The sequence below is a fragment of the Bipolaris maydis genome (assembly GCF_028858645.1).
Source record: "Bipolaris maydis strain C4 unplaced genomic scaffold PSV08scaffold_3, whole genome shotgun sequence".
NCBI lineage: Eukaryota > Fungi > Ascomycota > Dothideomycetes > Pleosporales > Pleosporaceae > Bipolaris > Bipolaris maydis.
This window is the reverse complement of record NW_027093859.1, coordinates 211,991-225,658: the sequence shown is the minus strand read 5'-3', so window position 1 is coordinate 225,658 and position 13,668 is coordinate 211,991. Positions and strand designations below refer to the sequence as shown.

Sequence of the window (13,668 nt, the reverse complement as noted above, 5' to 3'; positions counted from 1 at the left end):
TAGACGGGAAACTAGTAATTCATAATACCAGCTGCCACGAGAGAGAGACTGAGATGAAGGCACGAGATACGCCATACCTGTAAGACCGGAAAAGCAACAGTGGATTGAACCTCAGTAGACGATACTAGACTTTGATTGACACGATTTTTCTTTTTTTTTTTGCAGGGAAATTTTTCATCTTTCATCATCCACTCCGTAAGAACTGTGTTAACAATAACTTGACTGCCATATTCTAACCTTTACATTTCTGTATGAAACTTTCGCTGAGAATGCTCTGCATGCTACCCTCTCGTCTTCTCGTTGTCTCTCCCAACACTAAAACTACATTCTCTTGTACATATCGGAGACGCTGGGTACACTGTTCTAGACTGGTACTCCAATCCATATTTCGAAGAGACGAGAAGGCCAAATGTTCAAAATGATGTATTTTCTTTCAATAAAATGTCTCGCAGAATATTGACGTGCTATTAGAAAGACAATGCCTTCTTGATATTAAACAGTCTTGTAACGATCGCCCTCCTCAATGCTATTTCTTGAATATTGTGTCCATGGTATCCCGCTACAAGTCACTTTATTAACCGCGTACACCCAGTCTCCCAGTGGCTTTGTTCAGTCGTTCTTTATACAAACAATTCCATGTAGGACGTGAGATATCTAACCTCTATTAAGAGACATGTGGGAATAATCTACCACTCTCTTCCGAAACATCGACATAGAGATACTACTACACCTATTCGTCTAGCTCCCCACAATATCCACATGACCAATCACCACACCTCCCCATGTACAAAAACACGTCCAGAGCATCTCCCTTGAGTCGGCGCGTAACCCTGACACGCAATCTCTTCAGCCCAACCCATGTCTCAAACATGACTATCTGCACCGCCCATATAAGCAACCATTCAGAGCATAGCTACAGTCACTAGACTAAAGTTCGGCCTCGTAAGCCATTTTATACCAAAATCTGCCATTTTCGCAGCTCCGTATCTTATTAACCATACGCTTTAATAGCTATGCATTAAATAAGAACTATTATTGAGCCTATCTAGCTAAGTAGTATATCTATTTTTTAAGAAGATATTATTTAAAATTAGAAGGGTGGTAAAGTTTTAAAGTTAAGAAATCTTTATTTTCGCTTCATTTGTTTGCAAAAACGTAGTATCTTTACTATTTTCTCTTTTTTTTACTATTCTTCTACTTTGTAGTGCTACTACTATTGTATTATATAATAATATTTATTAAAATTTTTAAAAGATATACAATAAGTACTTATTTATATTATATCTAAGTCTTATACTATAATACTTAGTAGAGATTAAGAAAATTAGAAAAGAAGAGAGCGTGTTTTTTGGTGAGAAACGGCAAATTTTGGCGAGGGATTTTCTTTAGCGAGGCCAGACTTATGTCCTAGTACTGTAGCAGTCAGTCAGTCCATAGGAAGGGAACAAAAGTCCTTCTCCAACTTCTCCCGTGGAAGTTCAATGTGAAATTTATATCTAAAAGAAAAGAGGAAAGCCTTTATATACACCACTTCCCCCCCCCCCCCCCCCCCCCCCGTTCTCCGATACCGCCCCATCCACCCCCCGTCTTCCCCACGGGGTCCGAAAGAAAGAAGAAGAAAAAAAACTTTCATCACTCCACACACGCATTCTCACCCGAAAACTCCCGTCGCGCACGCGGAATAGGTGCGTGTTGTTACGTACTAGGCGCCCTCGTATTCGGTAAGAGCGGCGGTGTAAAGCAGGGAAATTTTGTGGGGTAAGTTAGAGGCTTAAAGCTGGGAGGGGGGAGTAACTAGGGGTAGGGGTCGGGGCTTTGTCGGGTGAGAGAGTTTTTTTGTGGCGTTTTGTGAGAAAGGCGGGTTTGGGGGGAAGGTTTTGCGGGGATTGTGACTTTTTTTGGGGCTTTTGGCGGGGGGCCAGGGTATGCAATTTAGTGTGCGTGGAAGGGCGCGGGGGAATTCTGGAAGGATTTTCGGATTTGCGGGACGTTTATCTTTTTTTGGTGGTGGTAAGGGGAGGAGAGAGTGGCGTGGGTGTTGTTTGTATGTCGGTGAGGTGAGGGTTTTTTTTTGTTTAACAAAAAAGGATGAAGTTGAAAACCGATTGAAGGGAAATGTGAAATGGAATTGATGCGTATGCTAGTGGATGATGTGTACATGTGTTGAATCAAAACAAAACCATCAGGCTCTGCATCTGAAAATCGCTCAATCGTCAAAATCCCAATAAGCCTTATCAAGTATACCCTGCCACCCCTCGACAGACTCCAACTGCGGGTCCTCGTCATCCTTGAAATTGACCGGCAAATCCGCACTCGTACCCGCGCACGGATACGTGCAGTGACACGGAAATAGCACTTCACGTTTGTGACTCCGAAGGAGAATCTCCTCCTTGATTCTCTGCTTCATGCTCTCCACCATTTCCGTATCCACATCCCCCACAGCATTAAGCCTGGGCCCCCAAAAGTCCACCGTGGACGTCTTGACGCAGCCACTCAGACTAATCCGAACGGCCTTGGTCGTACGAAGATTACGCAGCGTATCCCACGCCATGACAATCCAAAACTCAATCCAATTTTTCTGGCAAGAATGCGGCCTGCGCTGGGAACTCGCCATTGCCCAGGGACACCGCGCGAGCCGATGCTTCGGACTGATAAACCGCAGATCGAGCGTCTGCAGCCCGTGCAACAGTGCCAGCTCAGTGAGCTTCATGGTATGCGGAGCCTGAGTACGAAGCGGATATCTGTTGTTGGGATAGATCCCAATGCAGGCAAAATACTCCATGGCATCCATTTCGAGCTGGATGTGGCGCAGGAAACCTGTTTGGAGAGCAAGCTCCCGTGGCATGCTCAGGGCGTGCTGCCAGATCCTGAGCATGAAGAGTCTGGGGCCCCTGCCGAGATATGAGCGTAGCGCACTAAACCGCTTGATGGACTCACGACATGCCACGGCGCTGGATTCCCTGCCCACCTGCTTGTTGACGTAGATGATGTTCAGGTTGGGGCGGGGCACTTCTGGGTCACGGTTGCGTTCGGCAACGCTGGCGGGCCCCAAGGAGTGTCCGACGCCAAAGATGAAGCGTCTTGTGCCCTCGGTCACGACGTCAGGCACAACGACGGGTTCCATGACGTGGCGGTAGATTTCCTCGCGCAACTCGAGGGGGAGTTGAAGGAGCTTGAAGAATTTACCCGTTATTGCCCACCACTTTCTTTGCTCTTCATATTGTACGACGGAAAACTTCTTGGGCCATGTCTTTTGGAAATTGGTGCAGTAGGTGTCGCAAATCCACGATGCTGCATCACGCATGTTGCTTGCCCCCGTCCCAATTGTCATGGTCTCGATCTTGATATCATCTTGGTCCAGAATGCTGATGGCGACCGTGCGACGCAAATTGTGAATCGGCTCAGTGAAGGTGTACCAGCCGGTATTTTCAAAGTCATCATCTTTTTTCTTGATAGCTGCAATATCGGATTGACTGGCCTGTTCGACTTCGAGAAGGCTGTTTGCATTCTCGTGGCAGTGACTGTATTTTGCAAGGAAAGAAAAGTCGCGCTTGCGTTGTTCCTTGATAAAATCGTCGAGGATGGTGATGACGCGGTCCGAAAGTAGTTGTGGCTTGCAAGACGCCTTGGCCTTGGTTTCGCCACTAGTCCCTTCAGGCATAGCGCCGGTAGTTGGAATAGTTGGTTGATCCATCTTCAAGGTACTTGTGATGTCCAATCGATGATAGGTTTTCGTCGCGCTAGGGTGTAGAAGGGATTGATTTTGGAGATGGAAATCACGATTCCTTTTAATGCCGCTTGAAAATATCCATGTTCACATTGTGATTCAACCAAAGTTCGCGGTACTGAGCAGAAAAGGCCACGCTATCTAAGTTTAGACTAGCGTGGGCTGAACCAAAGGACAGCAAGCGAAACCGATAATTCATTGGTTGGAAGACCCCACTCTCCCAATCTGGATGTCTAGTCCCGTCAAGCACATGTTTTCACTGGAAACCCAATCACAAAAATGATGTTGTAAATTTGAATGTATGATTGATTGACAATAAAACAATGTCGCTATGCTAAAGACTCATAAGTCATAACAGATAAACTGCCCAAAAGGGCTTTTGGTATATATATACATGATTGTTCTTGGTGCGTTTATGTGTAGCCTGATGCCTTGCAGGTGAATGGGCTCCTGACATCACCGGAGTTGTACTGGGTGATAATGTCCTCGACAGAAGCATAGGTTCCAGCGCCCAAGACGACCATTCCAATGATGAGAACAATTGCGTTCAAGATGCTGAGGGAAATGTTCTTGGCGGAAGCGTTCCACTTGCCCTCCTTGACAAGCTGGAACCAGAAGAGGGCGGGCCAGTAAAAGGTAAAACCAGAAATGAAGAGCGAGGAGATGAGACCCAGCAGGGCGTTGAAGAAAGGAATGGCCTCTGCGATGATCCATCCAATCACGGTGACGAGAGAAATGAGGCCAACCCAGACGGTCCAGCCACGGACATCCTTGACAAAGCGGATGGGAGAGTTGGGGAAGAATCGGTCCATCATGTAGCGGCAGACGACGGTGCCGTTGATAGAACCAGAGATGAAGATGACGGGGAGAGCAATACCAAAGGCAACGCGCGAGACCATAGAACCGGCAGAGAGGAGGGCGGGCGACTTGACGCTCTGGCCAATGAAGGCGTAGCAGAGGGCACCAGTGAGGGTGTAGATGAAGATTTCAATCAGACCGAGGGCCCAGATGGACTTGACGTAGTCCTTGGGGGTGTGCATCTCCGACATGAAGGAGAACTGGCAGACGGCAAACGAGTATGCGAAGATGATGTTGGTGGTAGCAAGGAAGGCCTGGTAGAATGTAGTTCCTGGCTGTGGCCATGCAGACCAGTCGACAGCGGCAAGGCCACCGGGCGCGTTGTGAGCCTGGACACCAGTTGCAATAATGGTGATGAGAATGGCGGCAATGATGCTGACAAAATCAATGTAGCCCAAGAATGCAAAGTCGTGGAAGGTAGGAGGCAGCGCAAGGACCAGGAGGATGATGAGGGAAACGACGCTCCAGACGAGGGCGCAGGTAGCGTAGTCGCCGATAATTTTGATAAAGGCAATGGTTCCGGTAAGTGCGTGAGAGCCAACAAGCAGAATCAGAAAGAGGGCAAACATGACACCAGTCAGTTCCTTTCCAAAGCGGCCCCAGATGAGAGCAACAGCGTCCGAGTAGTGGTTGACATGGGGGTATCGCATCTTGACCTGGCCAACGACGTACGACGTGTAGATGGCAACAAGACCAAGACCAACACACAAGATGGTACCGGGGACCATGCCGAGCGTTGCAAAGGCGCTGGGGATACTGAGAGAGCCGAGGGCAATAGCCTCGACAATCAGACAGACGGTGAGCTGCTTCCAACCAAGGCGGTGGAATTTCTCAGATCCTTCCTGGACAGTGGCCGTCTTGTCGACGGGCATCATAAGCTCCGGGTCGCTCTTCTTGCCCTCGGAGGAGAGGTCATCAAGGCGGTAGTTTGTTGGAGGAGCAGCGTAGTGGCGAGGAGGGATGCTGGTGGGGACATCACCTGTGCCGTGGGCGGGTTGTACCTCCTGCATCTTGGATAAGGATGGATGTGTGTCCAAAAGAATGGGGGGGGAGGAGCAAGAATTGTGGACGAGAAAGAAGGGCAACCTTGGTTTTTGGCGGCGGGAGTCTGCTGACGAGCTAGTCTACCGTCTGTCCCCAATGAAGCAGTTGCAGTGCAGATGACCAAACTGGTAGCGGGCAGCCTCGAGTCGAGTCGAGTTAAAGAAGGGTGCTGCTCGGTGACGTAGTCTACGCAGTCTGGGACGAGGCGACTAGCAGTGTGCAGCAGGGGCAATGAATAGGTTGGTACAACAGTGAGGCGGAAGACAGGACCATCTTTATATCGAAGTTGCTTATCTCTGCGACCGTCGTGAATGTGTAATAGAATGTTCCAAATGGTGGCTCCCCCGCGCGCTCCCAAGATGGCGGGCGACCGAAGTTGACCGAGAGCAAGCGATGGACAAGGTTAGCGGTCGTCGGGTTAAGGCAGTGTATGGAACCGGTCCATGGTACGTGCGATTGGCAGGGGAGCATCTAGTGGCGTTGGGGACGACGAGGTTCCACATGGCGCGTCGCAGTTGACGTAAAATTTTCATCTTTTTACGTGTGTGGGTGGAAATGCTGGGACGTGCTTGGGACCAAACGGCGGCACTGCACTGGGTTTGTCGGGGCCAGTGCCCCAGAGGGCATGCGACGAGGGAAGTAGGAGACCTGTGCATGTGGCCTTCCCCCGCGTTGTGCGGGAACAAGATGGCGGAGGCGTTGGCTTGGGCGATGGCGAGGGCAGCGGATGACGTGCCTGCGCAGTGGTGTTTTGCAGTAGGGCTGTGGTGGCTGACCTTGGGCGCGCCGACAAGCTCTCCTACCGCACCCACCCGGGCCTCGGCGGGGCTTGTCCGCACCCTCCGAGCAGGTACCCGGTCTAGCGAGAGCCTCTTCCGATCCTGGTCGTTGCCGCGCCGCTGCCCAGCAAAGCCTCTGCCCATGCCCTCCGCCCTGCCCTGCCCTGCCCTACTTACTTAGCACTCTCGCACCTATCACTCTCTGCCAGCACTAGCAGAAACGAGGGTCTTGTGGAGTGCATTGCCGAGAGAGGCGCCCGCCAATCACCCTGCCCGTGTCCGTCTGTCTGTGTGTGCACCGCCTGTCCATTGCCTGCAGGAAAAAATCGCTATCTTTACCCCAGCCTTTTCGCTCCTTTTAAGGGCCGTGGATTCATGCATCCATGCATCCATGCACCTGCATGCTATCGACAGGCGCGTGCCGTAGCGCTACTATACTACATTGTAACTCCAGATTGCATGCAACAGAAGTTTCCCACCTCCACAAAGTACCCCCGTCTCACGCGACACACGCCCTCAACACTGCGCCTTTTTTTTTTTTTGAAAAAAAACCTCATCTCAAGACCCATTGGCTCGTCCGAGTCCATCCATGCCCATGGACCCCCCATCTACGCGGCCGTAGTCAGGAACTCGTCGACGACGTGCGGGTCCTTTTCGACTTCTACCGTGCTTCTACCGCGTCTGCTCTCCCACGTCTCCTCCACATGGGCCTCGGCGGCCGTCGAGTCAGGCGTGAAGACAAACACGCGGTGCTCACCTGTTCGGGCGTCAGCGTTGCCCAAGGTAACTGTGGCGGATATGCACCTACAGTTTTTGTATGCAGTGCCCAGCATGGGATCTTCTACCTCCCAGTCCTCGGTCAGAAAGTGAGCAAACGCCCCGTGCGTCACCACCAGCACCTGCTATCAGTCAGCCACCTGGCAAACTCTGCCCCTGTCCTGCTTGCCTGGGCCTCTGGGCGCTGGAACAGCCAGCTCCTCAGCTCTGCAGCGCGCTTGTTGATGGCCGTCTTCTCGTACGCCCAGTAACCTTCCTGCACGTGACCCGTTAGCGCATGCTGTGACGTCAGGCCAGTGCCATGTGCCGACCTTGGAATTCCAGCCCGGCGTCACTGCTGAAGCGTCAATCTTGCTAACGTCAAAATCAATCTCCCCGGCCTCAAACAAATCAGGCAGCAGTTGCTGCAAATCAGCCGCACTATCCGCCAGCCCTACGTCGCATCCAATGTTGCTGACCTCCTGCAGCGCCGGGAGCAGCACAAACGGCACTTCTGGTCGCGACAGCACTCGTCCGAAACTAAGCGCCGCCGTCTGGATCGTCCGCCGCAGTGGAGATGCAAACACCGTCTCTATTTCATCGTGGTGTTGAAACGCCGCGCTGAGGGCCCGGCATTGCTCCTTGCCCTTGGCCGTCAGTACTGCATCGCGAATGCTGTAGTCGCGCTGTTGCCTGTTAGACTCGTCCGACATGATCGCCCCGTCAAACATACAGTCGCATTGTGCTCTCCTTGCGCGTGGCGAACGAGATGAATCTTGGGAGCCATGGTGATGTCAAGTTCAGAGTTGCTGATTCTGCACCGTAGACTTGAACTGGGTGGGGCCGCCGCCGATTGAGTCACCGGGTCCTATCGCTCAAAGGCCGATTCGATTTGACACGCTCAGCTTGGAATGCCGCTTATCTCTGAAATCCTGTGCAATCTCTGCATCCTCTTTTGACGCCTGCCAATGTCTTTATACCTCGATGGCTGTTGCGCTCATTGTACTACTTTTGACCGTTTTTCGTTGTCGCAGGGAAGGTTTGCCGAGTGCCTCTGCGCTAGTCCGTTTTCAGTCAAGCAGAGCTGTTACGGAAGGAGCATTGGAGGAGTCCAACTAACATTCCAAGTAGTGTAATCAACCCTCCAGACACCATCCATCTTGTCGTTGATTCAAATTTATTCTTACACAATACGCGCCGAGTTCGTTCATCTAGCTCTTTAGCATGCTCCAGCATTACTATGCGTCCATTTCTGCCATGGGACATAGTGGAAAGACCTTGATCAGCCGTCCGCGAAAGGGTACAATCGATGCTGGATGAATTTGTCGAGCTTGAGGGTTAACCCCCAAGTCTACTACCAGAGAGATTTATCCCAAAATATCAAGAACCAACGTCGAGACAGTTTCTTGGTTATGAGAGTGTACCGTTTTGGTCAAGCTGCCACTTCGGATCCGCAGAGACCCCGCAGCGCTAGCGTAACAGGCTTATACATAATACCAAAATGTCATCGTCATCCATAGTACCACTAGAGTTTTTCTAAAACCTTCAATCTTACTAGCAATCACCATGGCGAACCAAGAGCCAACTGTGCTTATCATTGGTGCTGGCACTTTTGGTACATCGACTGCGTACCATCTCAGCAAACAGTACAAGGATCCTTCGCGCATAACTCTTGTCGACCGCTGGGACACTACCTCGCCTCTGGAAGAAAAACAGGCAGCTGCCATTGATACAAATCGCATCATTCGCACAGACTACGACTCGCATTTGTATTGCAATCTCGCCAATGAAGCGATCCATTTTTGGTTCTGGAACATTGCCGTCCAAGGCCATTTCCACAAGACGGGATGGATTGTATTGGATGGTAAAGAGGGAGGTTTTGGTGATGCAGTCAGAAAGACATTTCTGGAAAGAGGAGGCGACTATACGCGTGATGTTGATCCAGATGAATTGGAAAAATACAACATAACCAAGGGAGTCCAAACCAAGCGCCTGGGCAAAGGCTACTTCAACCCCGAGGCCGGATGGTGCGATGCCGAAAGGGCTACCCAGAGCTTCACCAAAGTCGCGCTGGAACTCGGCGTCAAGCGCATAACAGGCGAAGTCCAGGAACTCGTCCTCAACCGCGACAAATCCCGTCTTGCCGGTGCCAAGCTACGAGACGGACGCATTCTAACCGCTGACAAGATAGTCCTCGCAGCCGGAGCCTGGACCAGCACCCTCATGTCTCCTCTCGAAGACGCGCTTAAAATGTCGCACCAAGACCGCATCGAGCGCCAAGTCACAGCCGTCGGCCGCGTCTCAGCATACTACACGCTCGACGACTCGGACACGCAATCCCTTGTCTCGCAAGACCAACCTGTCATTGTCATTGGCGGCGAAATCGACATCATCCCGCCTTCCACTCCTAATCGCACTCTTAAAATCAATGATTTGACCTCTGAAATCGTAAACACGGTGACTACGCCCTCGGGCCACCGCATCACCGCTCCCTCGCGCAGACACCAAACCGATGTCCCCGAGAAACTCAAGCAGCAAAGTATCCGTCTCATCCATGCTTCCATGCCACAGTGGACGCAAAACCGCGTCCCGAGTCGATGGCGCATATGCTACGATGCCGTGACACCGAGTGAAGATTGGCTACTCAGCCGCCATCCGCATGCGCAATTGAGCAACTTGTACATTGCTGTCGGCGGTAGTTTTCATTCGTACAAGTACGCTTTTTTTCCCCCTTCCTTTTCTCCCTCAGCCAAGAGAGATGCTAACGCATAGATAGATTTCTCCCCGTCGCAGGCGCATACATGCTCAACGTCCTGCTCGGCAAGTCCAATGGCGACGAAAAAGACGCAGCCTGGGCGTGGAAGAGCCCAGAGTGGCTAGCTAGATGCAACGGCGAGGGCAAGGAATTCGGGAGACAGGGGGCAAGGGGACGACAGAGGAGAGAATTGAGCGAATACGAGGATGGGACTCTATCAAAGTTGTAATGGGTATGTGTGTGTGTGTGTGTGGGGTTGCATATGTAAATAAGATTAACTACCCATCGTATTTTCCCCACTTGGTCAAAGCAGGAGGTAGAAATACTTAGCTCTGTTATACCTTTTTTTTTAACTTATCTCTCCTTCCCCCCTCCCCCCCCCCTAAACTATAATATACACGTTAAACCCCCCCCCCCCCCCACCCATTAATTCCTTGACTTTTTTACTCCTTAACCCTAATAACGACCTTTCCAAAATGCCCCCCACTAAACAAATACCGCAGTGCCTGATCGGCCTGTTCAAACCCCCACACGCGATCAACAACCGGGCGTATCTCTTTCTCTTTGTAAAACTTGAGCATGCGCTCTAGCTCATCGCGCGGGCCATTCATGATACCCTTGAGCGTGACGTTGCGCTTGAGACAGAGCAGATTGGTGTTTGTGCGGTCGGAGGCATCATCCTGCTTGCCGGATAGATAGCCAATGCACGAGATTAAGCCGCCGAAGCGGACGCATTCAAACGACTTGCGCAGCGTCTGTGCGCCGCCGACTTCGATGATGATGTCTGCGCCTTCGCCGTCTGTGGCGGAGAGCACGGCCTTGTCCCAGTCGGGTTGCGCGCGATAGTTGATGGCGGTCTTGGCGCCGAGCTGCGTTGCGCGCTGGAGCTTGTCGTCGGACGACGAGGTGACGATTGCGGTGGCGCCTGCGGCGGTGGCGATTTGGCAGGCGGAAATACTGACGCCGCCGGTGCCCTGGCACACGACTGTTTCGCCTTTGCTGATGACCTCGCCCCGCGGACGCATGCAGTTAAGGCTCATCCATGCGGTCGTTGCGGCAATGGGGAGACAGGCTGCTTCGTCTGCGGAAAGGTAGTCTGGGATTTTGACGACGCCATACGTGGGGAAGACGCGGTACTGCGTCAGTACTCCTGGGGCAGGACCGCCGAGGCCGTTTGCGATGTCTGAGGCTTTGACTTGGCCGGACAGATGGGTTGGGGCGAAGGTGCTGATGACGCGGTCACCCTTTTTGAGTTGGAAAGCTGGGTTCTTGAAGGGGTCGTTGGTGTTGGATGAGGTTGGGCCGACGGCAACGACAACGCCGCACATGTCGCTGCATGGCACGATTGCGGGGGGATGCTTGACGGAGGAGTGGTGGTTGTAGAGGCCCATTGCGACTGTTGCACGTGATCAGCGTCATTGTCGTGAGGCTGTGATATATCAACACATACCCTCGGTGTCTCTGTAGTTCAAGCTGACGGAGTGAATTTCCACCAGTACTTCATCCTCGCCTGGTGCAGGGCAGTCTGCCTCTGCCATTCTCAGCTTATCGAGACCGTCCTGGCCGGTAAGCCATTGCTTGATCTTTTGCGGAGGCGTCATCTTGGCTGGTAGTAGAAACTGCGTCGAATGCCTTTGGAATGCCAATGTTGAGATTAATGGTAGATGTCGACTTTGTCTCTTTTAAACTCTTGCTCTTCTGACGTGAAAACAGGCCAGATATTTCGCTCAGCCAGTCTCGGCGATCTTGGGAGAAGGGTGGGGTTGGCATCACGGGCAGATCTTGCTGCTTTATAACGAAGAATCTCGATGGCGGGCTAGTATCAAGGAATGTAGATAGTGGAGCTTGAGCAGCGGGCAGAAAGTCGCCGAACATGTGTGGGGAGCAGCATTATTTCTATTTGTCGTGCCATGACGGCAAGGTGCTCAGCACAGCCGTCGAGGTGTTCAGGTGCAACGTCACTGGCCGGAATCGCCCGGCAGCCGAGGTGGCAGGGCGCGGTCGGAATGCGCAAGCCGATGCGACCCCTCAACACCATGGACGCTTATCGCAGATTGTCGTGATGTGTGCAAAGGTCTCGGCATTGATCATACGCGTACCTGGACTTGTGAAACGCCTAGTCTAGTGACAATGGCCGGAGACGAGGAGCGGCGCGCATTCCCCTGACGCAGGTCCACCTGCCAGCACGCTGCAGGGCCTGAAGCTGGCACAATCTGATTCAACAGGATAATGACGATGCCTGTGACGAGTACATCCAGAGACAAGGCGCTATTGGACGGCCCAGATTTGCTGTTCTATTGAAACCACGGGTGCTCGTGCTGGGCAGGCATGATGGCCATGGCACGCGCCATTGGCGTGGAAAGAAGCAACATCACATGACGACACCGGATACTTGATTAGTGCTTGGATATAATCTCTCGCCAGCCCGGATATAAACTTGCACAGTCCCCAGATATCACCTCTTCAGAATCCATCCACTGCACATACAACCACGCCCAGAGACATGACCATGGACTTTCAGCACCACTACTACGCCGGCCAGGAAGCCTTTCCGCCGCCTCTCCCAAATCATCTAAGCTCAGACTACTCGCCAGCGCTTTGCATCATGCAACAGTTCCATGCAGACCTTCTCCGCATGGACGAAGAGCATCTCCAGCACCGCGATCAAGCTGCCTCCACATCTGAAATGCCCTCCCCATTTCCCGATGATGAGCCACTACCCGACACCATCCTAGGCAGGGTGCGAACCTGGTATCGCCGCCTCTCACGTCGACGGACTAGCGACGTCTCAAGTCCTTGAAGAGGAAACATGATATCGTCATGCAGGTACCGGTTCGCATGCGATCGCACTAGTCGCGATCTCGTTCCAGCCTTTCGGGCCGCCCGTCGCCGCTACTCGATACATCCCGTCATCGATCGCACAGCGCAGGCGATCTAGCGTTGACGACTTGACCTTGATGCGACGTCACACCGCCGGCCGGGTGGCATGTCACCCAACCAGGGCACAACTCGAATGCTCATGCATATTTGACACGGGGACGGATGCCTTTTAAAGTGACGTCGCCGGTCGCAGCAGCAGCGTCCAAATATCACCAGGTCCTTGTGCAACCCAGTTGTTTCCGTATGACGGCCCCAGCAGTCGACCGAGGAAGCCCCGCGGGCCGCTCCATGGATACTATCGTCATGCACTCACGGGCCTCGCAAGGTTCCGTCCGACGCGCCGCAACGGGATGGCTCTGTCCGCTTCAAAGTGAGCGTAGTTGGAGAGATGAGACGTGTGTCTGGATGAATGTAGTGATGGCTGTGTAAAGTCAGTCGCGTAGATCGGGATGATGACGATGGAGCAACTGAAATTAACAATACCACTATAAACATGTGCTTGATTTGCAAGCATACGTATATTAGATGCGCTGGTAATGGGTTGATGCTGTTGGTGGCGAGCGATTGTGGGGAGTTGTGGGGAGAGCTCGTGTCAAACCGAGGTCTACGACCGATAAGTGTTGCCAAGGAATGATAAGCGTCAACCCATGTGCCAATCCCGTCTTTGTGTGATCTGTCACCATACCTTAGCGAGTAGTATTGCTGCAAGAGGCGATTATCTAGAAGCCGGTACAGACCACAATGCACATGGGAGCATTGGGCTGTGGCCAAGCCCCATGCTACATCCAAAGCTCCGCAAACCGCCTTGTGAGGCAAACCAAACCCAGGACTGAGCCAAGAGCCGCCGGAGCTTCTCAAAAAATCAGGCA

The 13,668-nt window shown here is 52.2% G+C and overlaps 6 protein-coding genes across 6 annotated transcripts; 1 reads left to right on the top strand and 5 right to left on the bottom strand.

Annotated features, from left to right (window-relative positions):
* Positions 1-2,206: 2,206 nt before the first annotated feature.
* On the bottom strand, positions 2,207-3,661 carry PSV08DRAFT_217177 (uncharacterized protein; the record flags this gene model as incomplete). The annotated part of the gene is made up of 1 exon (XM_014221170.1): positions 2,207-3,661. One exon carries the CDS (start codon positions 3,659-3,661, stop codon positions 2,207-2,209), a length of 1,455 nt encoding a protein of 484 aa, XP_014076645.1.
* Positions 3,662-4,050: 389 nt separating this feature from the next.
* PSV08DRAFT_28432 (transmembrane amino acid transporter protein-domain-containing protein) lies at positions 4,051-5,863 on the bottom strand. Its single transcript, XM_014221169.2, has one exon. It carries the CDS (start codon positions 5,593-5,595, stop codon positions 4,141-4,143), a length of 1,455 nt encoding a protein of 484 aa, XP_014076644.2. The 5' UTR covers positions 5,596-5,863; the 3' UTR covers positions 4,051-4,140.
* Positions 5,864-5,919: 56 nt separating this feature from the next.
* Positions 5,920-6,552, bottom strand: PSV08DRAFT_244430 (uncharacterized protein; the record flags this gene model as incomplete). Its single annotated transcript, XM_014221168.1, has 1 exon — positions 5,920-6,552. The coding sequence occupies one exon, from the start codon at positions 6,550-6,552 to the stop codon at positions 5,920-5,922; it is 633 nt and encodes a 210-aa protein (XP_014076643.1).
* Positions 6,553-6,672: 120 nt separating this feature from the next.
* On the bottom strand, positions 6,673-7,959 carry PSV08DRAFT_359626 (histidine phosphatase superfamily). Its single transcript, XM_014221167.2, has 5 exons — positions 7,898-7,959; positions 7,497-7,850; positions 7,355-7,441; positions 7,217-7,307; positions 6,673-7,165 (listed from the first exon to the last, which is right to left on the bottom strand). The coding sequence occupies exons 1-5, from the start codon at positions 7,949-7,951 to the stop codon at positions 7,017-7,019; spliced, it is 735 nt and encodes a 244-aa protein (XP_014076642.1). The 5' UTR covers positions 7,952-7,959; the 3' UTR covers positions 6,673-7,016.
* A 771-nt stretch (positions 7,960-8,730) lies between these two features.
* PSV08DRAFT_399475 (FAD dependent oxidoreductase) lies at positions 8,731-10,148 on the top strand (the record flags this gene model as incomplete). The annotated part of the gene is made up of 2 exons (XM_014221166.1): positions 8,731-9,878; positions 9,941-10,148. The coding sequence occupies 2 exons, from the start codon at positions 8,731-8,733 to the stop codon at positions 10,146-10,148; spliced, it is 1,356 nt and encodes a 451-aa protein (XP_014076641.1).
* A 214-nt stretch (positions 10,149-10,362) lies between these two features.
* PSV08DRAFT_217172 (uncharacterized protein) lies at positions 10,363-11,535 on the bottom strand (the record flags this gene model as incomplete). Its single annotated transcript, XM_014221165.2, has 2 exons — positions 11,370-11,535; positions 10,363-11,315 (listed from the first exon to the last, which is right to left on the bottom strand). The coding sequence occupies exons 1-2, from the start codon at positions 11,518-11,520 to the stop codon at positions 10,363-10,365; spliced, it is 1,104 nt and encodes a 367-aa protein (XP_014076640.1). The 5' UTR covers positions 11,521-11,535.
* Between the last annotated feature and the right edge of the window lie 2,133 nt (positions 11,536-13,668).

Excerpts from the sequence above, each read along its gene's own strand:
- PSV08DRAFT_28432 (XM_014221169.2), bottom strand. The coding sequence starts at position 5,595 with ATGCAGGAGGTACAACCCGCCCACGGCACAGGTGATGTCCCCACCAGC.
- PSV08DRAFT_359626 (XM_014221167.2), bottom strand. The coding sequence starts at position 7,951 with ATGGCTCCCAAGATTCATCTCGTTCGCCACGCGCAAGGAGAGCACAAT. Across the intron at positions 7,308-7,354 it reads TCCAGCGCCCAGAGGCCCAG|GTGCTGGTGGTGACGCACGG; the intron begins GCAAGCAGGACA and ends GACTGATAGCAG. Across the intron at positions 7,166-7,216 it reads GGGCACTGCATACAAAAACT|GTGAGCACCGCGTGTTTGTC; the intron begins GTAGGTGCATAT and ends ACGCCCGAACAG.